The sequence below is a fragment of the Trichoderma harzianum genome (genome assembly GCF_003025095.1).
Source record: "Trichoderma harzianum CBS 226.95 unplaced genomic scaffold M431scaffold_22, whole genome shotgun sequence".
Taxonomy (NCBI): Eukaryota; Fungi; Ascomycota; class Sordariomycetes; order Hypocreales; family Hypocreaceae; genus Trichoderma; species Trichoderma harzianum.
The window spans coordinates 210,022-235,103 of record NW_020209270.1 but is presented as its reverse complement, the minus strand read 5'-3'; the positions used below and the strand labels follow the sequence as shown (position 1 = coordinate 235,103).

At 48.6% G+C, this 25,082-nt stretch overlaps 8 protein-coding genes across 8 annotated transcripts; 3 read left to right on the top strand and 5 right to left on the bottom strand.

Moving 5' to 3' along the window:
• The first annotated feature begins 118 nt into the window (after positions 1-118).
• M431DRAFT_321813 (hypothetical protein) lies at positions 119-4,566 on the top strand. The gene is made up of 8 exons (XM_024914305.1): positions 119-356; positions 434-644; positions 715-774; positions 835-900; positions 1,029-1,271; positions 1,327-1,447; positions 1,494-4,166; positions 4,190-4,566. Exons 1-8 carry the CDS (start codon positions 217-219, stop codon positions 4,378-4,380), a joined length of 3,705 nt encoding a protein of 1,234 aa, XP_024768540.1. The 5' UTR covers positions 119-216; the 3' UTR covers positions 4,381-4,566.
• A 1,908-nt stretch (positions 4,567-6,474) lies between these two features.
• On the top strand, positions 6,475-7,309 carry M431DRAFT_513383 (hypothetical protein). Its single transcript, XM_024920010.1, has 2 exons — positions 6,475-6,684; positions 6,789-7,309. The coding sequence occupies exons 1-2, from the start codon at positions 6,613-6,615 to the stop codon at positions 7,176-7,178; spliced, it is 462 nt and encodes a 153-aa protein (XP_024768539.1). The 5' UTR covers positions 6,475-6,612; the 3' UTR covers positions 7,179-7,309.
• Positions 7,310-7,844: 535 nt separating this feature from the next.
• Positions 7,845-9,297, bottom strand: M431DRAFT_10541 (hypothetical protein; the record flags this gene model as incomplete). Its single annotated transcript, XM_024911578.1, has 3 exons — positions 7,845-8,792; positions 8,907-9,176; positions 9,268-9,297. The coding sequence occupies 3 exons, from the start codon at positions 9,295-9,297 to the stop codon at positions 7,845-7,847; spliced, it is 1,248 nt and encodes a 415-aa protein (XP_024768538.1).
• Positions 9,298-11,207: 1,910 nt separating this feature from the next.
• M431DRAFT_321753 (hypothetical protein) lies at positions 11,208-12,415 on the bottom strand. Its single transcript, XM_024914304.1, has 3 exons — positions 12,145-12,415; positions 11,831-12,045; positions 11,208-11,758 (listed from the first exon to the last, which is right to left on the bottom strand). The coding sequence occupies exons 1-3, from the start codon at positions 12,217-12,219 to the stop codon at positions 11,224-11,226; spliced, it is 825 nt and encodes a 274-aa protein (XP_024768537.1). The 5' UTR covers positions 12,220-12,415; the 3' UTR covers positions 11,208-11,223.
• Positions 12,416-13,495: 1,080 nt separating this feature from the next.
• Positions 13,496-15,533, top strand: M431DRAFT_487304 (hypothetical protein; the record flags this gene model as incomplete). Its single annotated transcript, XM_024916460.1, has 2 exons — positions 13,496-13,526; positions 13,600-15,533. The coding sequence occupies 2 exons, from the start codon at positions 13,496-13,498 to the stop codon at positions 15,531-15,533; spliced, it is 1,965 nt and encodes a 654-aa protein (XP_024768536.1).
• Positions 15,534-16,099: 566 nt separating this feature from the next.
• M431DRAFT_500784 (hypothetical protein) lies at positions 16,100-16,980 on the bottom strand (the record flags this gene model as incomplete). The annotated part of the gene is made up of 4 exons (XM_024917951.1): positions 16,100-16,262; positions 16,331-16,584; positions 16,657-16,863; positions 16,906-16,980. The coding sequence occupies 4 exons, from the start codon at positions 16,978-16,980 to the stop codon at positions 16,100-16,102; spliced, it is 699 nt and encodes a 232-aa protein (XP_024768535.1).
• Positions 16,981-18,173: 1,193 nt separating this feature from the next.
• Positions 18,174-19,295, bottom strand: M431DRAFT_10537 (hypothetical protein; the record flags this gene model as incomplete). The annotated part of the gene is made up of 4 exons (XM_024911576.1): positions 18,174-18,403; positions 18,488-18,711; positions 18,790-18,928; positions 19,025-19,295. 4 exons carry the CDS (start codon positions 19,293-19,295, stop codon positions 18,174-18,176), a joined length of 864 nt encoding a protein of 287 aa, XP_024768534.1.
• Positions 19,296-20,338: 1,043 nt separating this feature from the next.
• On the bottom strand, positions 20,339-21,157 carry M431DRAFT_98849 (hypothetical protein; the record flags this gene model as incomplete). The annotated part of the gene is made up of 2 exons (XM_024925092.1): positions 20,339-20,477; positions 20,805-21,157. Coding segments are annotated over 2 exons (492 nt in total), but the record flags the coding sequence as incomplete, so codon positions are not given.
• Between the last annotated feature and the right edge of the window lie 3,925 nt (positions 21,158-25,082).

Below are 25,082 nucleotides of genomic sequence, written 5' to 3'. Positions count from 1 at the left end.
ACATGTACAGAGAGAGTTAAGAACAGTTAGAAGAGGTTGGGAAGCTCCAGTGAGTAAATCCTGGGCCGTGCTGATCCTTTACCGAGCGACATTCTCCAAGATCTATGTACTTTTAATAGACCTGCCTCTTACGACTCCATATGATCGATATCAATCATCGCGGCGGTCGACCTGGTCTGCACACAATCGCGCCGACCACATCACTTGTCTGCCATCATGGAGACCCGTGAAGATGATCAGCCAGCTCCCATCAAGTTTGGGGACTTTGAAGGCTACAGTCGAGATGGCCTCACCTTGACCACTATTAAGGATTCTACACAACAGGAGTCTGACACAGACAAGTCTCCAGATATCGAGTAAGCATTAGCATGGATGCTATAATTCCCTCGGTGCTGTTATCCGATTAGGATTGACTGAAACTAGACGTTCGCAGCGTTGTCCATGTTATGGTGATTGGTCAAGATGATGACCGGCTTAAGCTCGAAACTCTTCTTCTAGAGTCAGTGGCTTCTAGACGAAGAGAATTTGTTTTCAAGTGCCATATAACGAAATTACTGGCTGGCGAATTCACGAGCCAATGTATTGATGGCCTTGCCCGACAATTGCTGCAAAGTCTCGTATTTTTCCAGCAAGAAACTGAACAGGTCTAGTTACACGCCCCTGCCTTGATGCGGATATCATTTGCACAACTAAGCTAATACAGAGAGAGAGTAGCCATCAAGAAGAGCGTTGGTGTTTGTTGCCTACGATTTGGGAGATTTAATCGTCAAAAAGGTATGGTTGCGCATAATATCATGAACTGGTCATCTATTAGAAGCGCTGATCGTGGTATAGGCCATCTGCATTGCCAGCGCAAATGAGCAAGAATGGCCAGGAATTTTTACGAGCGCCGCTCAGTTTGTATGTGTCGATGTTCTCTTCCGCAGTCTATGGATCTTTTTTGAACAAACCCTTATGTCGCCTTTCTCCTATCAATTACCCCCTTAATTAATCCAATGCTATAAATACTGACAAGCGAATGCGAGTAGATATTTGCAGGCGGCTTCCAAAGAGCAAATGACTCCCAATTGCTCTATTCCAAAGTATTCGACTTCCTCATGTCTCGAAAGAACACCTCATGGGAACGAGTTTTGACACCTGAATCAATCAGTAGTCTTACAAAGTGCACAGTGGAAATTACTGAAGCTTTCATCGCTTCCAAAATCACGCTTCGAAGCCAGGTTATCAGTCTTTATGGAAATGTGGAAGGGCAAGAGGAGAAGATATCATATGTAAAGTATCCATCTGGCGTTATGACAGAAAGACTTTTACTCATATTTTGTGCAGATATTTGATCACGGCACCGCGACAATGGGGGTGCCAAACGAGATAATAATTCGAGAAGAAAAGCAGAAAGACAAAGAGCCGTTTCCGGTTTTGCGCGACATAGTTTGTTCTAACATCAAATGTGAGCAAAACTCTAATATTCATGGCCGTTTGACTGACATACCAAGCCTGGCTCCCTCACGAGTCTTGGATACCCTTTCAGCAATCCCTTTTGGCAGTAACTTCGGCACATCGTCCCTTGTCATCAACATCTCTTGACGAATCACACCCAGTGTTTAAGAGCGCTGAACATGAAACATGGATGGCATCTGCTGGTGCACGCATATTATATGTCTCTGGCGACGACCATAACGCGGTAACGGAAGCTGCTGAACAGGTATTCCTCGACTGGAGGCGCAAACAGAGAAAGAGTCGGAAGGAAGGGGTCGTATTTTTACCCATCTCATTTGTTTTCTCTGCCCGTGACCCAACACGCTGCTCAATGAAGGACATGATCAGCTTGCTCTTGGTTTCATATCTTTCTGGTATTGCAATTGCGACAGGCGACCCATTGCCTGGAGCCATAAGAGATCAGTTGGTGCTTCAACACGCATGGACGGAGACGGATCTCTTCAAGCTTTTGGCAATATTTTCTCGCGAGTTTATGGGCTTTAATTTGGTCCTTCTGCTCCAGGATATCGATGAATGCGACAAGCACAGTCGAGATACATTCTGGGATGTGCTGAGCGCCTTCGCGACCAGGAGTGAAACGCGATTCAAGGTAGTGATTACATGCAGAAAATCCCTTGATCTTCATGATGAACTACGCCATTGGGCAGATATCCCGGTAGATACATGGATCGTCCCGGATAATAAGGATGAGTCGAACGAGGATGCTGCAGATGAGTACCCTGACGGCCTGGTTTCTACCTTTTGTCCCAGCGGTCACGGCGAGACTGAAATTAAGCCGAAGCTTGAAGAGTTGAAGCCTATGAAGAAAGAAAACCGAGACACGGTTCTAAACCTGATAGGGGAAATTACTAACTGGCCCCAAGAGCTATCGACAAAAGCTTTGCACGACTTCTCTTCTCACCTCCAGGCCGTTACCTTGGCTTCTACACCAGCGGATATTTTGAGAAAAGCCCTACGAGACGTTGCTGATCAGGAGGGCCTCAGCTGGATTTTGAAATGGCTCTTTAAGGGGCAACGGCCCCTAAGCTACCATGAACTGGCAATGATGCTGTACCACCATAAACGTGGAGAAGCTCAGAGTTTCCAAGCACCTTCTCCTATGGAGCTGGACGACTTTCTATCACAAATTCGGCTATGGCTTCGCGGAATCGCAGAGTCTGTTAGCGGGCAGGTCCATATCAAGGAAGAATTACGGGATTACCTGCAGAATGAGTTGAGTAGCATTTGGGCAGAATCAACATCACCTGACGCCATCACGACATTTTTACTCAATTACTTGACTGCACCCAATATTCAGCAACGGCTAGAATCCATTAACAAAGAGTATCAGTCTCGAGTTGAGTCTTCTGGTGAAGCCATTACGCCGCCGCTTGTCTCGGATGGACAAGACATTATATTCTACGCTATTCAGGCTCTCCCTCATCATATATCCGATAATCCCGTCGTCTTAAAAAGTATCAAAGATGAATTATTGGCTAGTGATGGCAAATTGGCAACATGGTCAAAGGCATACTGGGCTATGAGCAATCCATTCTCCCGTCCCGAATCTGGAGCGTTAAATTCGCCATGCGAAACCCTTCTTGCGCTGGGAGATCTGAAACCGGAAGCTGTCACCATTCTCAAGGAGATGCTCTCATCTACAACTGTTAGCCGCGAGAATAATACCTCACCGAAATCACCAGATTTAGAGTCTCTATCCAAGGCGATTAGAGAGGCAAACGAGGATGTGGCAGTGTCTATCGCAGAGGAGCTGATTTCTGCATCCAAAAGACAAGATCAAGACTACGAACATGTTGCTACTACAAAATATAGCTCAAAAATACTCTGGCCGTTGTGGTTCCTATGGAGAGCGGTATATCTTAACATGGTCCGATTAGTTACGTTGCTTGTAAACGACGGCATGGACCTAGATCCAACAGATGGAGGTCCCGAGTTCTTTCCATCTCCGCTCTACATGGCCTCCCGTCTATGCCACGACCAAATAATTGACGTACTTATAGAGCACGGAGCTAATCTCCATGTGAAGAGACTGGACAAATACAAGCCGGTACAAACTGCTACTTCCAATGGCAGTATGCATGGCGTCAAACTTATGATAGCCAAAGATGCCTCGCTTTTGGAGAGTCAGGAACCGGAAACACCACTCTATTTCGCGGCCCTCGAGGGTGGCTGGGCCATGGCAAAGATGCTATTGGATCTTGGAGCCGATCCAAACTCAGGATTAGGGGAGAGACCGAACTATAGATGGGCTCCTCTTGTCGTTGCAGTAGAGGGGAACCATCTTAAGACAGTGAAGATTCTACTCGAAAACAAAGCAGATCCTAACATTTGCGGACCAAACAATCTGGACACTCCACTCTGGTTTGCAGCTATCAAGGCAGCAAGTGCGGACATGGTTCGCCTCCTCCTCGATCACGACGCAGATCCCAATCACGAGCTGCTAGATCCGCCGTTACCTATAGAATTGATAAGATCGTCGGTATCTGTCAAGGATAAGCTTGCTATATTCGAAGTTCTCGTCAAAAATTCGCCCCCAGTTCGGATCAATGCAACCGACTCAGAGAATATGACACCGCTCCTCTACGCCGCGGAGGCGGGAGAGTTGTCTCTCGTGACATGGCTTCTAGAGCACGAGGCAGATGTCAACGCCACAGACAATCTTGGTCGCAGTGCACTCTGGTATGCCATTAAGAATTTGCGTGTAGAGGTAGTCCGCGAGCTGCTGAACTGGAAGCCCCAGCTGAACAACTTGACCACAAGCGGACAGCCGCTTGTCGAAATCGCAATAGAGGACTACGAGATTATGCGAATGCTGCTAGATGCTGGTATCGACATGGAGCAGCCAAACTACAACAATCACACAGTCCTCAACATCGCCGTTGATTGGAAGAAGAGGGACGTTGTGAGGCTCTTGGTTGAGAGAAAGGCAAACATGTACCACTGCGGCAACGGCGGCTGGAATGCAATTACGATTTCAACCTGGAGTACTGCAGACCCCCAGATTCTGCGGACTTTGGCAGATGGTGGTGCAAATCTTGGTGTGGTTCATCCGGAGACTGGAAACACTCCCCTGCACTTCGCCATGGCCTGGCAGGAGGAGGAGCTCACCAAGATAATTCTAGAATACCGCAAGAGCATTGATCTAGAGAAGCGCAACAACTACGGCAGAACGGCCCTTTTGTACGCTTGTGGAGAAGATAACGAAGACTGCATTGAGCTCCTCGTCCGAGCTGGAGCGGATGTCAATGCGGAAGATCAATGGGGCTGGACAGTCCTATCACTTGCTGCGAGACGCGCGCTCAAGGCCCATGTCACCGACCTGCTCCTCGCACAGCCAGATCTTGTAATAGACGCTACAGGGAAAACCAAAGGGACCGCGCTGATGGTGTCGTGTCGCTCGCTGAACCGTGAAATGGTAACCAAACTCCTTGCCCACGGGGCTGATGCGAACATATCGGTCAAAGAGCTCTCATACAACAGCACGGCGATCAAATCTGCATGCATACCCTGGAAGGAACTGTACGACACTAAAAAGGATGAGATGGATGGAATTATTTCCGAGTTGATCGCCAATGGAGCTGATGTCAACGCCGTAGGAGGATGCAACATCTACAATGCCATCTGTGCAGCCTCTTTTGCAGGTTTCGCCAGTACTATCAACCTTCTTCTTGATAAAGGGGCTTCCGCGCAAGACCCGGATCCTTTGGGTCGGCTCCCAATCCACTATGCTGCTGCGAATGGTGTCAAAAATTTCGAGACAATAGCCCTCGTCCACAAGGGAGATATTCTTGTCTGCGACCGCGCCGGCAAAAATGCTCTACACTGGGCCGCTCAGTTCGGCAACGTGAAGACGATTGAAGCTATCTTGGAACTTTTGGATTCTTCACCCGAAAAGAGAAGGGAGTACGTCAATCAAGCTGATATTGATGGCTGGACGCCGCTTTGTTGGGCCGTACGGCCTGTTACTGTACGCCTTGGCCCTGACTCGGAGTCTGAGCCCCGTGATTATATCAAGACTGTGAAATATCTCATTGAACAAGGAGCCGATTGTTCAGTCAAATTTACCATGGGAGCGGGCAAAAATGTCGAGACATTTACTCCAGTGCAGATGGCCAGGCTCTGTGGCGCTGCCGTTGCCAGCGAGGTCATCGACATGTTGGATACTAGCCTGGATGACAGCTTGACAAACGGTACAGAGAGGAAAAGCAGCGATGCCAATAAGCCGAGTAAAAGATATAAGTCAAAAACAGCTTATTGCGACATATGTCTAAATGTGAGTACACAAAGCAACCTAATTTGGCGCTTCAATGCTGACAGAAACCTTGATAGACAATCTTTGGCCATTCATATCAGTGCCAGACGTGTCCGGACTTTGATACTTGCAAGAAATGCTACGGCAGAATAGACTTTTATCACAATGATATCAGTTTTGATGACGATAAACAACATTCTTTTGCGTTTCGGAAAGATTACGAACAAGAATTTGAGGACCTCCCGGCTGAAGAGTCACCTGACCCTGACAGTGGAAATCAAGACGATTCGGGAGGAAAAGAGACGGAACGATTTGATGATGGTGAGTTGCAGAAGAATGAAGACGATGAGACGGATGACTTGGGTCTTGGGAGTTTGGATGACTTGGATGAGTTGGAGGTGGCGGAGGATGATGTACTTACTCCTCCTCCGTGAAGTTATTCTAGAGGTTATTCAACTGCATCTAATACATATACTCTTGTGTTGAAGATCCAGTATGATCCAGTGCCAATGCTGCTCAATTTTTACCATCTTTGTAGGGTATTTGTACATATAGATTCACTTACACGGCTGTATTCGTCTGAATGGCTGGAAGAGGCAATGATACTTGTGACTTGTACCTTTGTACCATCAGCCCCGCTACCCCACCAAAAATTCCCAACGCCACAATACCAGCCACTACCTAATAACACCAAATCCATCAATCCAATATCATATGGCCATTCTTTATCACAAACCACAGCCTCGCCTCAAACTCGCATTACAACCACAGCCTCTCACTCCCCTCTCTCCCCCTCTCCCCCTCTCGAAACATACACGATACAAACGCACACATACATGGAGTCTCGCCAATCATAACGCCCAATGCCATACTTTAAAACGAGCCAAGAATGGCTCGACCTCTCCGTCGCTCTCCTTGAGGCTCGGCCCTCCCAGGCAAGTTTCTCTCTCTTCCTCTACCTCCAATCTCCCCTCACCCAATTACCCCCTCAATATACCTTCCACAAAGCCTCAGCTAACAATATCCCTCCGTCAAACAGACCCGCGTCACCGCAAAATACTCCATCAAGCCCGTCAAACCCCGCAAAGCAGCAGACCCCAGCTCTACCTCCGCCGACGAATCCTCCTCCCCCTCGGACCCGAAACCCCCCCGCGGCAGCCTCGTCCTCAAGACCTACGACCCCGTCAGCGGCGTCGCACTCAAGTACCGCACCACAAAGGCCGCAGAGGTCACGCGCCTCATGTACGCCGCCATGGGCCGCCTGGGCAGGGCGCAGGCTGGCGTGCAGGACGTTCCCGAGGAGACGATGCAGGATGCTGATGCGGTCGAGACGCCGCAGGGAGAGCAGACGCCGACGCAGCAACAGCAGCAGCAGGGTGCGGCTGGAGGTGGTGGGGGTGGGAAGAAGAAGAAGAAGGGCAAGAAATGAATATCAAGTGGAATTGAATAGACAATGGATAGCTTTTGGTTTGATATGGTGGGCGGGTGTGAGCATGAATGCGGATACCAAAATATACTCTGCAATTTGCGTGTGGAAAGCACAACCTCTGGATATCACAGGCGCAAAACGAGAATCTAGAAATGGAAAACGTATATGCACATCACAAGACATGAGCAGCCTCCGAGTGTTCACTCACCTTGGCCAATTTGCTGGACTACCTATCTGTGTTCCAGAACTGCGGAGTATCACACACTCCATACAATGTGCACATCACAAGCCATAGGCAAAATCTGAGTAATCGTTCATCCAGGTCTATTTGCTGGACTATTTATTCCATAACTACGTACCCCATGCAGTGTATCATGATCCAACGCATTCCGCAATTATCATCCCCTGTGGGAAGAACACATCGCATTCATAAAGACAAAACCCAAGTGCATAACCTAAACGCCCGCAGTGTTTGTGTGAACCTCTGAACCAATATAGCGGGAGACCCTAGAATAGGCTCCCAGTTTCAACGCCGTCTTTGCCGATCCAACCCGCGGACGGCTCTTTTTGCAAATATACAAGCTTCCAATTGCGAAGCAAGAAAAGTGAAGAGATGAGAGAAAATGCGAGAAGAAAAAAAGAGGGGAATTCGGATATAACCATGATTTAAAAGTCATCGTCGAAGGAGAAGTCACCACCGTTGGCGTCCTTAGACTCAGCGCCGGCCTCCTCGACAACCTTCTTGGTGCTGTTCATGACACCAGCCTTCTGGTAGTCGGCGACACGCTTCTCAAAGAAGTTGGTCTTGCCACCGAGAGAAATGTTCTCCATGAAGTCAAAGGGGTTGGCAGACTTGTAGATCTTCTCGTTGCCGAGAGCGACAAGCAGACGGTCGGCAACAAACTCGATGTACTGCTTCATCAGGTTGGAGTTCATGCCGAGCAGGGCGCAGGGGAGAGCCTCGGTCAAGAATTCCTGCTCAATTCGGACAGCATCGGTGATGATGTCACGGATCACCTCCTTGCTGGCACGGTTCTTGAGGTGAGAGTGCAGCAGGCAGGCAAAGTCAGTGTGCAGACCCTCGTCACGAGAGATGAGCTCGTTGGAAAAGGTCAGACCAGGCATGAGACCTCGCTTCTTGAGCCAGAAGATGGAGGCAAAGGCACCGCTGAAGAAGATACCCTCGACGGCGGCAAAGGCAACCAGGCGCTGGGCAAAGGAAGAGTTCTTGTCCTGGATCCACTTGATGGCCCAGTCGGCCTTCTTGCGAATGCAAGGAATGGTCTCAATGGCGTTGAAGAGGTAGCTGCGCTGGCTGTTCTCCTTGATGTAGGTGTCGATGAGCAGGGAGTAGGTCTCGGAGTGGATGTTCTCCATCATGATCTGGAAGCCGTAGAAGCATCGAGCCTCGGGGATCTGGACCTCGCCGCTGAAGCGCTCGACCAGGTTCTCGTTGACAATGCCATCAGAGGCGGCAAAGAAGGCCAGGATGTGAGAGATGAAGTACTTCTCGTCATCGTTCAGGCGGTTGTTCCAGTCGTGCAGATCCTTGGACAGATCAATCTCTTCGGCGGTCCAGAAGGAGGCCTCGGCCTTCTTGTACATTTGCCAGATCTAATTGACAAATTGTTAGCCAATTGGTGATTCCATTTTCGCTTCCCTGTGGTATAGTGGGGGTGCCACTTTACGCGTCGGCGCGGGACAGGGGAGGGGTGATTGCCCACATACCTCATGATACTTGATGGGGAACAAGACGAAGCGCTGGGGGTTCTCTTGCAGGATGGGCTCGTCAATCTCCTCAGGCTTAATTGTAGGAGCCACGGCGGGCTTGGCCTCCTCCTTCTTGAGGGCCTCGGTGGGCTTGTGGTTGTCGTCCATTTGCTGGGCAAGGGTCTCGAGAGCGGACTCGTCGAGAGGCTGGTTCTCCTTGTTGGCAGCGTCGAAGTTGATCTTCTTGACGGGTGACTCAATCTTGAACGAGTCAATGGCAGATGCAGCCTGTTTGGAAAGCTATTAGCTTGTGTTCTAGATGTTGTAGATGCCGTGCTCTATCTAGATCACGGGTCCGGGTGAAACTGGATGTACTCACCTGCTTGGAGGGGGTGAGTTCGGTGGCCATTGGTTATGATGGTACACGAAGCGAGGCAAGACAAGACAGCAGGGCAGAGCGCGTAAAGTGAAATGAAGAAATCAAAAGTGAAATTAATTGCTCTGGGATGCTGTGCAGACGCGGTGGTTTGACAGAGAAGACAATTCCAGCATCGCGGGTGGCGCCAGAGGTTTTTGTAACGAGCAGAGCAGCGCTGTCACGTGCGGCGCGACGCGTTCAGGACGTGTTTCCAGCGGGTCGCTACAGCGGGTCTGGGCAGCCTATTAAGCATCCCTGGGAGGCTGGGCAGCCTGAATCGGGCAAGGCCTGCAGGGATGGCAGCTGGTCAACAGGTACCGAGCAGGTACTCGCCAGGGCTGCTCATCGCCATGGTGGGGTGCACAGCTGTGGTGCACCAGCCACTGCGCAGAGTGCGGCGGCGCTGGCAGACGCGTGAAGCAGCTGGGTCGCGTCAAGGTATTTCGCTACCTTGATGACTCCATGATCCTGGCTGGCTTTCAATGGCCTGGATGGCTTGGGCAAATGACGATGCGAGAGACCCTCTCTGCTCCCTGTTTATCAATCTTGAATCAGCAAAAACAAACACCTTTGGATCTCGTGTCAGTGGGGCGACGGTCAGGCTGCGATTTTTTGTTTTCGCCGGAGCTCTCTCGTACAATGCAACAGCGTATAACATACATACAAGATGCTGGTACTTTCTACCACTGGACAGTCGTAAGATAGAACAGCTTCACAGAGGATCACAAACGTGGCACAAGAAGTACAAGCATGGATGAGTCGTTTGAACGAGACCCAATTGTGTTTCTGTTCCAGCAACTCCGAGCGAGAAGCTCCAGAGCGTGGGGCCGCAGGTCTGAGCTCTGGAACGCGAGAAATCTCCATACGGGCGTCATGACTTTTGAGTTTCACGCTCAGGCTTGCTTACTTGGTACTAGCAACAGCTCTAGGCACTGTCTTATGAACTTGTGACTGAGAATTACAAAACCAATTGCAAAATAGCGAGCCTCGCTCGGCGGAGATACGAGTAACCCAGGCATTGCATTGTTTTCGAGTACATACAGGTACCGACAAGCCGACTCTGCAGGGTGCCTTGTCGCTCCAGTAGTGGGTTAGGTACAATATGCAGCTAGGGCTTCTGCAAGGCGATTTGCATGCATCTCAAGCCACAGAAGAATCCCTGCCCCAGTCTTCATGTTGGCTGACTCAACGTGGCAGCACGTCGTTAATCAGCGTGACAAGAAGCCATAAGATGTCCATGTCCATGTACGAGTACAAGTCATGCAGGTACATACAAATGAGAGGAACGCTGCCTTCACCGCAACAAATCGTGCTGCTCTTAGTAAAGCATGACTACCTTAGTAGTATGCAGTCCCTTGTTGTCTCTTGTCTGAAACAGCCGGATCCTTTACCAACCTGATGCACTTGAGCTGCATTATGCTGCATATATTGTACTGTACTGTATTTATTTTCATCTATCTAGGCTTGATATTTAACTAGTGCTTTGCAATGCGAAACAAGGCGAGTCCCAGTCTAGTGAAGCAGATCGGTAGGTAAAGCACACCATGGTATCAAGTAATAATATTCCCAATTCATTCCAGCCCTTTTAAAACCCTTAAAGCGACGCGTTGCAAAAAGTCTTCGCGCAATTACCATTATTAATGAATGCCCCTCCTCAACCCGTTTTTGGTCTTTTTCTCATCAATGGGGGGCTATCGAGATGCATGAGATCCACTCCCAGAGCTTCACAGCTTCATAATTGTACAAAGAAACACGTTCCAGACATGCGGAAAACTCCCGTTGCTAGACAAAGGAGATGCAACCAACAAAGAAAACCAACAAAGAAAACTCGTAGCGGACGTTTAGACAACCGATCCAGCGATATTCGCGCTCCCCGCTTAAACTAACAAACAACCGCACAAATGTCTAGAGAGGCCCTCAGTGTCGCCTGCCTGAGTGCTTTCCAGTCCGTCGTGATTCGTTATACTGCGACTCTGAGTAAATCTGGCCCATTTCGACGTCCCGCGGGCGATTCTGGCTGCGGCCAAAGAATCCGCGACTGTCGTGAACCCGATCTGGCACTCGTGGGGCGGCCGGCTCCTGGGCTTCAGGCCGGGCCGGAGAGGGTCGGCGAGACGGAGGATCTGACTGATACTCCGGGGGGTCTTCCCGCTGAATCCTGTCGTACTCTTCGGGACTGCTAGGGTCAACGGCCGGGATGGGCTGTCCGCTTTTCCGTAGTTCCTTTTTGCCCTTTTGACGCAGATGCTCCTCCAGCAATGCTGCGTTGCGGGTGTTGGCGCGGAATACGGCATCAGCCAAATCTCCAATGAATGGAACCAGTCCGACAGCAAAGTCGAGAATGATGTTGAACAGCATCTGGAGTCGGATTGAGGATGGAAGGCCGCCCTCTACTTGGCAACACGTCCGGTATACCATAAAGGCCATAAAGGCATCGAGTGCATCGCCAGCGCTGTGATGATGTTAGCGACAAAATCCAATTGATCTGCACAAGTCTAGGGTGGGAGTGGGGTGCATCACTTACGCAGGGATCAAACCGATGACGCTGCTCCAGCCAAAGCGAATTCCGAGAAAGTTGAACAGGCTCATGTCGAGACGATAGGCTCGTCTCTTGACCTTTGTCAGGACCTGGCCATCGTGTTCTGAGATGCCGGGCGGCAGAGCCTTCTTGCGCTTCTTGACCTTGCCCGTAGGCCTCCCGTCGAGTCTGGTAGCGGGGACTTGCTCAAAGTAGGGATCCTAGAGCAAAAGTGGTCAGTATGTCGTGAACAAACCATAAAAATAAAAACAAAAACAAAATAAAATCGGCGTGTTTAATCAGGTGATGTCGCATCTTACCTCTTTGCCAAACTTGTTCTTGACCGACTCTCCCAGAATTCTCTTGCTGATCTGCTTTGCCAATATGCTCGTCATGGCGGCGGTGTTGTTTTATGAGAGGGTGTGAATAAGGAAGAGATGAAGGTTGTTAGGTTATAGGAGAAAGCTGAGGGATTGGATATTTATGCTTCTTTTCAAAGCAAACAAAGCCTTGTCGAAAGTCGAAAGCTGGCGACCAGGTCGATTGGAGAGGCGCTTGCTGTCGTTTGTTTCAGAAACCGCCGTTGGGCGGCAAGTTGTTTTTAGAGCTCGGGCGCTGATAGCCAACCAAACAAAGGCTGACAATGTGAGACAAGGCAGTCAAAGGACAGGCGGCTGCGTTTGGCAAGGGACAAGATTAAAAAAGAAAAAAAAGGGAAAAAACAAAAGGCCGGTGTTGGTTTTATATCCCGTGCGTAGAAGCGAGGGCCAGATGAGCAGTGCAGTGAATGGAATGGCGTCGCTCACATGGCCCGACCCTGATAACCTGTTTTGGCTGGTTTCTCAACAAAACTCATGATGTAATTCAGCCGTTGTGCTTGACGTGGATCACTGGAGCCGGCTTGAGGCCGCTGGAACGGTGCTGCATCGGCGCTGTATCAGCCAATGAGACGTCGCCGGAGGTGCCCCAGCGCCCGCCAAACGTGGTCTTGTTACAGGGGAATCTCTAGCGGCCGATAATAGCTGGCTGCCTCTGACGTTTTGCCACGGCAGATCTGGCGCCAAGATCCAGAATATGCTGGTTGAGCGCTGCACCGCCACGCCGATGAAAACCATGCAAGCCACGTTGTGGCGATGCCGTTGGGCTGCCGTGGCTGAAGCTATCAGTCTGCATATCTAATATCTACACTGTGTGGCTAGTGTGGCGCTCCAATAAACTCTACCAGACTTCCACAGCGGAGACAGTGCGAACCTTGCTGAGCCCTCCCGCCAACACTGACCTGATTTGTACGGCTGCAACGGCCAAGCGGGCAACAACCTTCACCTATCTCGTAGCATCTGATAGCTTCACCATCTCTCGGGTCGGCAAACTCCATCTCGGCATATCCATCGAATCGCTGCCAGCACAGCACAGCCATTGTACCGGCAAATCTCCGCTCTCCAACTCGACGATAGGTCGGACTTCGCTCTCATCGCTGGTGGCTGAAGCGCGCGTCGCGATCCAATCCTCAGCTGCTCAACCTCGGAACGATTGACCATGCCCATTATCCTGTCACATGTTCGAAGCGTCCTGAGTCTGGCAAAGTCGTGAAGACCGTATGATCAAGCGTTATTATTATTAATCAGGGCATGGGGCTGAGCTGAACATACTCAACAATAACGAGAGACAAACATGGCTCAGAAACAGATGCAGCTGGAAGACTGTATGCTGCAAGCCCCCTTCACCCCCGCCTGCCATGCCAGTCTGAACAAGGTACTGATCTATTACTCTGCTAGGGCTGGACGACCTATGCGTCCGGTTCATCATCAATCTTCCGCAGGAGGACCTGTCTTCGGTTGCCCGACTGTGTTTCCAAGTTGAAGAAGCACAATGGTTCTACGAAGACTTCATCCGACCCCTCGATCCGACCCTCCCGTCCATGACATTGCGCACCTTTTGTCTGCGAATCTTCCAACACTGCCCTTTGCTGGCCTCCTTTTCGGTTGAGAACCATATCAAGGCATTTGAAGAGTTTCTGCAATACAAGACTCGTGTGCCGGTTCGTGGCGCTATTATGCTCAACCATGAGCTGGATTCAGTCGTCCTCGTCAAAGGCTGGAAGAAGGGTGCTAGTTGGAGTTTTCCACGTGGCAAAATCAACAAGGACGAAGACGATTTGGACTGTGCGGTCAGAGAAGTCTACGAAGAGACCGGTCTGGATCTCCGAGAAGCAGGCCTGGTGCCAACCGAGGCGAAACCGAAGTACATTGAAATCCCTATGAGAGAACAGCATCTCCGACTCTACGTCTTCCGAGATGTCCCCATGGATACGGTTTTCGCGCCTCGAACGAGGAAAGAAATCAGCAAGATTGAGTGGTATAAGCTGTCCGACCTACCCACTCTGAGAAAGAAGGGCCCCCAAAACAACAACCATCAATACGACTCTAGTCCCGGGACCAATGCCAACAAGTTTTACATGGTCGCGCCCTTTTTGGTTCCTCTTAAGAAATGGATCATTTCCCAGAAAAAGATTGATGAGAAGAGGTCCTTCAGCGGAAGCATCCCGGTCAACCCTGCCTATCACCACCACAATCCTATTGAAGAAGATCCCACCGAGGATGAGGCGTGGGTGCCCAATGTGCCAGCTCCCATGCCAGCCATTGAATCACTTGATGGGGCTACTAGGGAGTTACAGCGCCTGTTGAATTTACAGCCATCGGCTCAACCACCAGTTCCAGTAGCTGAGGCAGCCCGGCCAGCATTCCAACCTGCACAAGCCCCTCTCGCTTCAAAGGATAAAGGCAGTGCCCTGCTTTCTCTCCTCCAGTCCTCGAGTTCCGCTCCCCAGCATGTGCCTCAGCCACCTCCTCAGCATGTACCTCAGGGAGCCTCCCAGCTACCAGATTTGCTGGCAACACTGATGCCGGCAGCAAGACAGCCTCAGAACCCACAACAAAACGTCCACGCTGCGCCTCAGACCATACCTCATGCCATGCCTCAAGCTGTGCCTCAAGCCGTGCCTCAGGGTCTGCCCACCTTTCACCAGCAACTTCCAAACTTTGTCGCACCACCAAATCCGAATTCTGTCGCATTGAGTATTTTGCAAAACAGGAATGATGGTCATATTAGCGCTACACCGCCAAACCACCCTGCTTATCCAGGATATTCCATTACGACACAGCAGCAGACTTATACCACTAGCTCCACTGTCAAAGCCAACCCCATGCAGCCGCTTCAAATCCTTCAAAGAGGACAGACCATCCAACAGACTCAACAAATCAGCCCTCCAGAGCCTCCCAAAGCCAATCTCGCTCCATACGCCGGGTCCTACGGCCAACCAGGGCAGCTCCGTCCCGGACAAGTCGTCCAGCCATCACCTTCTACTCTGCCGATCCCCTTGAGCTCTTCGTCTGCAGCAAACAACTACAACCACAGACCTGAAGTGTCACAGGAGCAAAAGAAGCAACTACTCTCTCTCTTTGGAACATCGAATAAAGCTGCGACAAATGCCCCACCTGAGCTTGTCGGCCAGACTGGACCACCTGCGGCTGGGATGTCTATGCCTCGTGCGGCATCCCTGTCCATGGCCTCGGGAGCTACCCAAGGGCCAGCGGGACATCGTAATGCACCGCCGTCTCGCAATAGCAATATGACGCCTATATCTCAGGCCGACCAGAGCTTTTTGCTTGGCTACCTGCAATCTATTACAAAGGATACTACTACACGTTAGAACCGATGAGGTGATGCAAAAGGTGGAGCGGACTCTGTTTGCAAGAGACATGGAGAATCTAGGAACCTATTAGGGGGAACATTCTTTGATCGGGGGTCACGGTAATGACAGCGAAGCAAGGCGAACTGGCTTTATACTCTTTTTGGTACTCTACTAGTTGGAATCTTGTGAGAGTTTTGGCCACTTAGGGGCGGCTCATGTCTGTGTAGTCTTGGAGCTCAGCGCAGCGAGGATATCAATATTCGCAGCGGGGATATCAATACTGAAGCCCTAAGCTTCTCGGGTTTAACCTTGAGTTGCTTGTGTACAGAAATAGCGTCTTCACCCTTTGCATAGAAATGCAAACAACTTATTGGTGGAAAGCGTCACTGAATTATTAATCTATCTTGACGTTTCTTTACAGTCAGCAAAACAGGGCAGTGATATAAATGACCTTTGGAATATCTAGGCTAGACATCCCTATCGGTAGAAGCCTTGCCAAATAATAAATCCACTGCTTTCAAAAATTCGCCAGTAATTCAATGTTACACGAGGATCGATAAGAAACCGTAGGAACGTAGCTTGCCTCATTCTTCAGCGGCGAGGATCTGGAAGCGGTTGCCCGAGGAGACGGATCGACGCACTGGGGCGGCGAGAGACGGTGTCTTTAGACGAGGCATAACGGGCACTTGGCGCAACGGCTGGGCACATTCGTCAGCATCCCAATCGAGGCGGGAACTCTTGTACTTGCTGCAAGTAGAATGGAAAAGTTAGTTGGAATGAATATTTTAAGGGCAAGGGAGAGAGAGATTGCTTACAGCCGGCTCATCATGCAGGTTCGCGCGTACATGGCGCTTGGAACGGAATTGGTGCTGATGCGGCACGTGCCGCCGTAGAAGGTGATGGAAACGATTTCGAGGCCGTGAATGTGGTCGAGATCGTGGCGGATGGAGGCTTCTGAGTGGGTGGCGTTGCAGTTGCGCAGGACGAGGTTGCGGGTTGCGCCGTTTGCGATGCGTTTGGCGAAGTGGTCGTGGAGGACTTGGAAGCGATCTGACCAGCGGATATCGATCTGGAGATTTAGGTTAGAGATATATCATGAATAGAAGCTTGTGTGCGTCTGGTTTTGAGGAGGTTTGCTCACTTTTCTGTTTTTAATGTATAGGTAGTTGTTGCGTACGTGGGTGTAGTAGGCCTCGGCATCTCTGGTCTCTGCGAAAGTGATGACTGCAGTCGAAGAACGACGCATGAGGGAGATTTCGAACAGAATGCCGCCTCGAACTACGGCGGCGATGTCGGCGTATGTTGCTTCCTCTGGGATGTTGAGCAGCTGAACGGAACGAAACGATGGCTCTTGGGGGAAGTTGAGGCTGGTGGGTGTGTGATCAAGCACATCGCTGGCTGCCTCGTTATCGTCATAGTTATCATCCAATCCCACACTGGAAGTCTCGAAGGAGTCGTATGTCATGCTGCTCCCAATATAACTTCTGCATTGGCTGCGTATGATCGATTGGGGTGGAGGGAAAGGATAGATGCCGTGTTCGGCGGCGTGGGCGACCAAGGAGCTGGTCGATGTCGTGATGGAACTCGTATCGAATTCGTGGGAGGCAGGCTCGAAGCTCAAAGCATTTGCGTTGTAGACATGCTTCTTTGGGACGGTGCTTGGGTATTGGGTTGACTGCGAGCTTACGCATGCGTTGAGAGCCTGAAGATGGAGTTAGAGCAACGAATAGAGATTATGGTGGGATTACTGACCTGAACAACTCCAGCATCGTCAATCTGGGCATTGAGAAGGCAGCGGCAGAGTTCGGCTACCAAAGTAGTTTAGCACAATTAGCAGATGCCATTATACATTCTAGAAGATATGAGGATACGTACCGTGATTCTGAGCGGTTCTGACGAGGCTTTCGTAGTCAGCTCGGAGGATAGTGATTGTATCCTCAGACTGAGGTCCGGAGAACTGAAATACCGAAGTGTCAGTAGATTGACTGTATGATGGCTGGGGATCGAGGACGCACAAAAGTGTCACTACAATAGAATCGAGTTAGTAAAGGGTGTTTCTAGTTTCTGCGATATTGAGGAGAATAACGGATGATGGGACGATGGAAGAGAAGAAGCCGAGCATATGTATCCAGGGGATTTGAATGCAATGGTCTCGTTGGGGCATATTATCGAGGTGACTCACCGGAAATTCTGCATTTTGGAGGTATTTGGAGGATGATGAAATGGAGAAGAATAATTTGGCAGTGGCAGTAGAGGGAGAAAGTACCTGATCTGAGCTTGAGGGCAGGTCCCTTTGCATGGCGGCTGGATTAAAATTGTGCGGCTGTTTGCCGGCTGGCGTGATTGCATTGCACCGAGACTGCAAACGCATTTGATGTTGCAGTGAAATATTGTGTAAATGAGTGAAATTTAAAAACAATGTGAGCATGACTATTCATTCTAAAGCAGACAATAGACTTGTAGAGGATGCGTGAATGCAGTGTGCCTAGGTAGAGATGGTGGGATGATGCATCTAAATTGCATGTGCCTAATGGTGAGTACTACCTATAGGTAGCAACCTAGTTGTTGAACAAGAAGCTGAGAAATGAATTAACGAGGCTATCTAAATTGGCTTACTTTTCTATCTGAATGGGTAGTCCAGGTAGAGGAATTGATAAGTTAAGAAAAAGAGTCATCGCTCAACACAGAACTCTCGTAGCCCGGATCCTCCTCGTTAGAGTCCATATTATCTTGACATTCAGACTCCCAAGGTACAGGGGCTGGGGGTATAATGTACTTGAACTCCTGATGTCCAAAATTTGCGACTATTTTGGTAGAAGCATTTCCTGGATGAAGGAATACGGCTGGGTAAAGGTGGCCACGAATATTATCGTCTTTAAATGCACGACCTAAATAATATAGACATAAAATAGTAAATAATCAGTAACCACCCATTATGCTAGGAGGCGGCCGAGGATTGGGATAGAACTAACCTTTAAATTCACCATCGACGGTAAAGAAAATCGAGCGATTGTTGAAGTCCACGCCGCAGCCGATAGTACTTCCTGATGAATAAGGTTTCGCATATGGCCTCCCACGGCGTGAGCCTTGATATACATGGCCATTTTGACCATGAAAGCCCCAGGATCCTTTAACCCACCCAAGCACATCATAATCCAATTCTATCTCATCTGTATCAAAACCGACTCCGACGGTCCTACACGCGTGTATACTTTTAGTCACTGTCGACAACAAAGCTGTTAAAGCACGCAAGTATGGACGAAGAGAGACTTACTCATCAAGCCCAGTCTGGACGATGAGGACTTCAAAATAATAAACGCCTCTTTCAGTCCTAGGCGCACATCGATTTGCCCGTACAAGAAAGAACGGAGGCGTGGTACTATCGCTCTCTATCTGCTCGACCGATAATTGCCCTGGAGGTAGATGTTTAGTCGAAAGGTACTACCTAGGTACTAGGTAGGTACCTTACATAAAGACAGGTACTAGGTACTGAGAAGAAGTAGACATACCTTCTGCAAAGCACTCAAGCTTCTGCACTCCTATTCTTGCTGATTTATGATGCTTATTCCACTCCGTGGGTTCTAATTGTGGTTCTGTGGTCTCGAGTGCCCCCATGCTTCGTAGGGCCTTTTCCATGTTACCTCGTTGATACTCAATTGCCGTCGCCAGTGGCGTCCAACCATTACAATCCACTTTATTGACAATGTCTTTGCTGAGAAGCTTTTCGAAGGCATCACTGTTATCTTTGATGATGGTGCCATGGATTGCCTTGCCTATCATGTCGATCTTTTTTTCTGCCTCGCAATTGTCAAGCCAGTTCAAAATGATGCAAAGGCATTCTAAATCGTGATTGTAAGCGGCCCAATACAGACAACTCCGCTGCCGCCCATCGACCTCGAACAGATCAGCACCCCTTATTTGAAGAGCTTTCATTGCTTCAGGATTTGATTTGCTTGCTGCATATGTTAGGGGAGTTAAACCTTCTCTATTCTTAACATTAATCAATCCCTTATGGTTCTGGAACAAGTCAAGATATTGTCCTATGACATGTTGACTCTTTCTTGAAAGCAAAGTACTAATGCGATGGAAGGCAGACAAGCCTAGGTGACCTTGTTTGTTTGGATCTGCACCATTTTCCAAGAGCAACTTGACATTGTCAGTGTTTCGATCTGCAACCGCGGCGTTCAATGGCGAGCCAAATCTTCCACCAATGGCATTTACATCGGCCATCTTGCCAATAAGAAGTTTTATAACGTTTGGGGAATCCATCCATGCTGCGAATTGAATGCATGAATGGTGGGATCCACCAGTTTGTTGGGGTTCGCTCCGTGTTCCAGAAGATATTTGGCGATTTCCTCTGAGCAATGCGCCCAGTAGAGGGGTGTTGATCCGTCCGCTTTAGCATGGTTGACATCGACGCCTTTTTGCACAAGGATCCTAACAATGTCTAAATGCCTATTCGTAACGGCCCGATGTAAGGCAGTGGAACCCTCCTTATTCGAAATGTCAGGTTTTGCCCCGTAGTCGAGAAGCAACTGGACCGATTCTAGATTGCCCATCTCGCTAGCAAGAAAAAGAGGAGTTGATCCGTAACCGTTTACCACATTTGGGTCAGCATGGCTTTCTAGGAGTAGCTTCAGGAAATCCGGTTTGTTGTTTGCCTCATGCAGTGCAGACCATTTCAGATCCCCGCATAAAACATTTAGTTCATTCTTGCCCATTGCCAGAATCGCCTGGACGCTTTGGATTCTGTCTTTCTCGACAGCCAGATATAGAGGGGTCTTATTTAAACCGCCAGCTAGAAGCTCGGTACTTGCTCCTCCCTCTATGAGCGCCGTAACGACCTTTGAATGATCTTTTGATTCGATTGCCACTTGTAGTGGCGTAGCACCATCTGAGTTTACTTGGTTCGGCTGCCAACCACTTTCCAACAAGTATTTCACAACACTATGATGTCCTTCTCTTACTGCTTCAAGAAGGGCGTTTGGATCCTTCTGCCAGGCGGGAGTGTCAGGTAACCAGTCCTCGACAGTCGAAACAATATCCCAAACGATATGTAGGTTCCCATACTGGGCGGCAAGGGACAAAGCTGTAAGTTGACTTGAATTCTCCATCCATAGTAATTCTGAAGCATTGGTAGCTCGTCGAATACACTGGAGAAGAACACTCACGACGTGCTTCCGGCCCTCACGTGCTGCAAGATGAAGCGCAGTATTGCTTTCTTCAGTGACATTCTCAACGCTCACTTTAGTCTCAATGAAGTGACGAACTATATCGTAATATCCGGACTCGGAAGCAAAATGGAGCGGCCGGTAGGCTTCGGGACCAGTGGCGTCGACAACTGCCGATGCATTTCCCGCAGTAGTTATGAGTCGAACTACGTCGAGATGTCCAAATTTTGCTGCAAGATGAAGAGCTGTATAGCCATCATAGTCCTTTGCTGTAAGAAGCAACTGGGTTCTTTCTGCTACTTTTCCCCCATCACAATTTGACCTAATCGACTTGTTTTCTTGATCGTCATCCGTGGAATTATTGGTTTTGTGACCTTGTTCTGGTTGTCCGATGTAATCCAAGCACCATGCTACAAGCTTCTCCCAACCACGCTCTGCTGCAACATGTAAGAGTGTGCGTCCGCTGTCCATTGGCAAATAAATATTGAAGTCTGAGTTTATTAGAGCTTTAACGACATCAATATGGCCATACTTGGTCGCGATGCAAATCGGGGGGGGATTTTTCTGTTGATAGAAATCCGTCGGGCTTATTCGCCCAGCAGAAATTAAAGCGTGAACAATGTGTATGTATCCACCCGCAGCAGCTAGTTGCAGTGGATTGTAATTGTCCTGGTTATAAGCGTTCAAAGTTGCTGAATTATTGCTTTCGGACCTGATGAGCAGGTCAACTATATCTGAGTGACCAAACTGAGCAGCCATATGGACAGCATTACAGCCTGTAATTGAATCCGTGTTGTTTGGTGATATTGTGCGATCAAGCAGTTCTTGTACAACGCTCAAATGCCCTCTCTTTGAAGCTTGGAGGAGGGAAGCATTTAAAGTCTCCATAAGTTCCTCATTCGTATTGATGCGGCTGAGGATGTCTCGAAGGATATCGCAGTAACCCTCTTCGCAACATGCTAGAATTGCTTCGTTCGAAGTGATGCCTTGACTCAAGAATGCCTTGACCACATTCTGATGACCTTCTCTCGCAGCAGAGACCAAAGCAGTGATTAATATGTCGTTATCTGTGTGTATATCATGATCTCTCTTAAAATAACGCTCAACAACCTCAGCTATGCCAAGGTAACTAGCCAAGATCACACCCTGTTTCGTCTTGAGATCGGCCGGTACAGGTTTCTTGAAGAGAGGTTGAATGATGTCTGCAAGAACACGATAAAGTCTCTCATTATTTAACACGCTGTCTACCAGTTGTATGAGACTGTCGGAACGTGATGATGCGCGGTAATGTGTTGGCCAGTATAACGCCGCATACCCAATCAGACCAAGCGCATTTGGGGTAGCACTCAATATGTTATCTCTGATTTCATTAGCAGACAGATCCTGTAGATGATCTGTCATGAGGGTGAGATATTTTAGAAGCCTTTGCGCTATCTGATCATCAGTTAATCGGTACTTTGCTGACCTGATCAAGTAATCATGCAATGTCTGGTGACAAAAGCGCACTTCTTGGTTGACTATACAGACAAGTTGGTCCAAATGCTCTTGTATCTCTGTGTATATAGACCAAGACTGACAGTCTTCAATATCGGCAAGTGATTGATCATCGTCCAACAATGAAATGGCAACCGACATTTCAGTGACGGAGAGTGGTCTACTCGCGACGGCCATCCATCGGAGGATAGAAAGACTTTGCGGAGTCAGTGAATCCATAAGAATGTCCAAAAATTCCAGATGAGGAAGCTTTAAACTTTCGAACCAATATCGCGCTTTCTTCCTGGTATGACCGGGTTTGAGTGATCCTGATGCGGATACTTTGACCAAAACATCTGATATATGAACACCCACGGAATCCGCAGTATTTGGGGATAGAAGCGCTTGTTCGAAAACGGGACGCGTTTTCATGATTTCACTGATTTGACCAGTGTAAAAATCTCTGACGCCTTTTTGTATAGCCTCGTTTTCTAGTGAAATATTCACAGCTTGTTCTCCAAGAGCTATTATAGAGTCACTTGAAGCAGCTATAAAGAACTTGCAAGCGCTGCGAAAAGATTCACAAGACTTGATTACCTTCTTCATATGAGACAGGCTGTAAGTCCATTCGGCCCCCCCATTCTCTTCCGCAATAACACAGACTATTGGGCCCATGTTTGAATGAGACAAGAGGACAGCCAAAATATTCCACAGGAATTGTGTCCCGAGTGAGCTGGCGTTGTCGTCCAAATCAAGCTCTTCTTGAATTACCCTCTTGGCAATTGGTGAACTGATAAGAAGTTGGATCAATAAAGAACGAACAAGGCTGTCATTAGTAGAACAGCGGGCATCTTTCCCATCGAAGAAGAAATTGAGGACAACTGGTGAATTTTCCTTGCTTGTTCTACTGATATAAGTCAAGACTTCGACAGCTGACTCTGTAGACCCGTATCCCGGAGGCCCATGAAGAAAAAGGTAGGCGCATTCATTGGAATTTGCCCAATTCTGGAAATCCGAGGAATTTTCTAGGTAGGACCTAAATAACCCATGACCAGGATATCGCGGTGCCGAGCTCAAAAGACTCGGCATACCGTCTTTGCAGAGCTGATTAAGGAATCTTTCGTTTGGGTGAACTGGAAGAAAAGGGTTACTGAATGTACTAAAACAGATAACTGGGGTACTACTGCACCTTCTACCGTCACATAAGATAATTCTTCTAGCCATGAATCAACGAGCCTCCACACGCTAGAGTAGGGGTAAATAACAATCTGCTCAAATGTCCGTGGGCCTGTCGACTCGAGAGGAAATGGGAGTTGCGTCTCCTTTGCTAGCCCCGTTACCATAATCGACCAATCCTATATATTTAGTATATGGGTCTCATGGCACAATCACAAGTAATGCGAAATGGCGACCAAGTTTCCTGTGAAACTTACCACAATGTCGCCCTCATGTACGCTGAAGATAGGAGTTTTAAAGAATGCCGTGGCAAATTCATTTTCTAGTCGTTCGGATGCTATGTAGAAACACTGCATCATTCTGGATTTCTGCTCATTCCAGTCTCCTGGCCGGATCACCTGGAGCTGGAACTCCTCCCAGATGCTCTTACTATGAATTCGATGAGGAGTATTGAAGAACACCTAATTTTTCTATTAATATTCGATGCTTGTACCCTGTAAAGCTCCGTGAACAGAGTTGTATTATTATCAACAAACGTGGATCATTGCACAGGCAGGTAAGTGGCTACATATGGCCACGGAGAAAAAAAAGGAAGAATGAAAAAGAACTTCTGGCTTCTATATAGCGAATCATTCAAATTAAGACAGGACTCACAATTAAAAGGTTCTTTGCTAAAGTAAGGTATTTATAGTGATGTTGAGCATCAAGCAAAGCAGCTTTGATAAGCAGACCGCCGATATCATGGCCCAACAGTACCATAGGCTCTTGTTTCTTTTGCCCATAACTCTGAGAACATTAGCTATCTATAACATTCGTTCGAAGGTGATGATATCATACCATTCCGGTGGCTGATGTAGTCTCATTGGCAGGCACATTCTGATCTTGAGATGATCGAATACCAAGCAGGAAAGTAAGAAGCTCACGAGCTTTCAGACTAATCACTTGGTCATTTGTCATATGTGTGTCCTCAGCAACAAGTAGATCAAAGAAGTGAGGTAAATGTCCTGGGAACCTGTCTGCTACAAATCTTCGCAGGCCAGAGCGCGCGTCTTCACTCTGTGAACGACTCGTAATTCCACTTACAAACACTATATCAGGCATTTTGCGGCAAGTGGTATAACTGGAAACTCTGGTGATCTGTCAGGAACGGCGGCTCAATGTGTTGAAATGCAAAAAGGCCAAAAGCCAGAGGGCTATTGAGGCTTATATTTCATCACAATGGAAGAGTGGAAGAGTCAAGGTTGAACGCAGCACGGTCATTATCAAGGACCACGCAGCTGGGGTTACACAAAGGACTGTATTTATCTCTGACCTTCCTAAGAACAAAGGGCCGGCGGCTCCCTTCTTATATCCTTTGTTCAATCTCTTCAGCCACCTAGCTTACTAGTTGATAACTCAGACGCCCCTATCCGGGTTCAAAGAAGAAAGAGGCATATCCTTTGTGACTGGCCTCTGACATGATCAACGAAGAGGGTATATCGACTCATAGAATATAAGGTGACGGTATATTCTATCTCCGCTTCCTAAAAGTCGTTTCTGATACAAGGTAGGTGCCTTAGGATAGGTACGTCCATGTAGGAGCCCATGATGAAGGTGGGGGGCAGGTGGCTATGCTGATGGAGGTAGAGGCATTGACCACGTAGCCGGATCTGATTCCTCGTTGCCTGACCGATCCTAAATGAGGTGTATTACACTGCCTATACGAAATGCAGGCACCCGATGGCTAATATTTGAAGATGGATGCCTC

Excerpts from the sequence above, each read along its gene's own strand:
- M431DRAFT_321813 (XM_024914305.1), top strand. The coding sequence starts at position 217 with ATGGAGACCCGTGAAGATGATCAGCCAGCTCCCATCAAGTTTGGGGAC. Across the intron at positions 775-834 it reads GAGATTTAATCGTCAAAAAG|GCCATCTGCATTGCCAGCGC; the intron begins GTATGGTTGCGC and ends ATCGTGGTATAG. Across the intron at positions 1,448-1,493 it reads AGTTTGTTCTAACATCAAAT|CCTGGCTCCCTCACGAGTCT; the intron begins GTGAGCAAAACT and ends TGACATACCAAG.
- M431DRAFT_513383 (XM_024920010.1), top strand. The coding sequence starts at position 6,613 with ATGCCATACTTTAAAACGAGCCAAGAATGGCTCGACCTCTCCGTCGCT. Across the intron at positions 6,685-6,788 it reads TTGAGGCTCGGCCCTCCCAG|ACCCGCGTCACCGCAAAATA; the intron begins GCAAGTTTCTCT and ends TCCGTCAAACAG.
- M431DRAFT_321753 (XM_024914304.1), bottom strand. The coding sequence starts at position 12,219 with ATGACGAGCATATTGGCAAAGCAGATCAGCAAGAGAATTCTGGGAGAG. Across the intron at positions 12,046-12,144 it reads AGAACAAGTTTGGCAAAGAG|GATCCCTACTTTGAGCAAGT; the intron begins GTAAGATGCGAC and ends CTTTTGCTCTAG. Across the intron at positions 11,759-11,830 it reads GTCATCGGTTTGATCCCTGC|CGCTGGCGATGCACTCGATG; the intron begins GTAAGTGATGCA and ends ACATCATCACAG.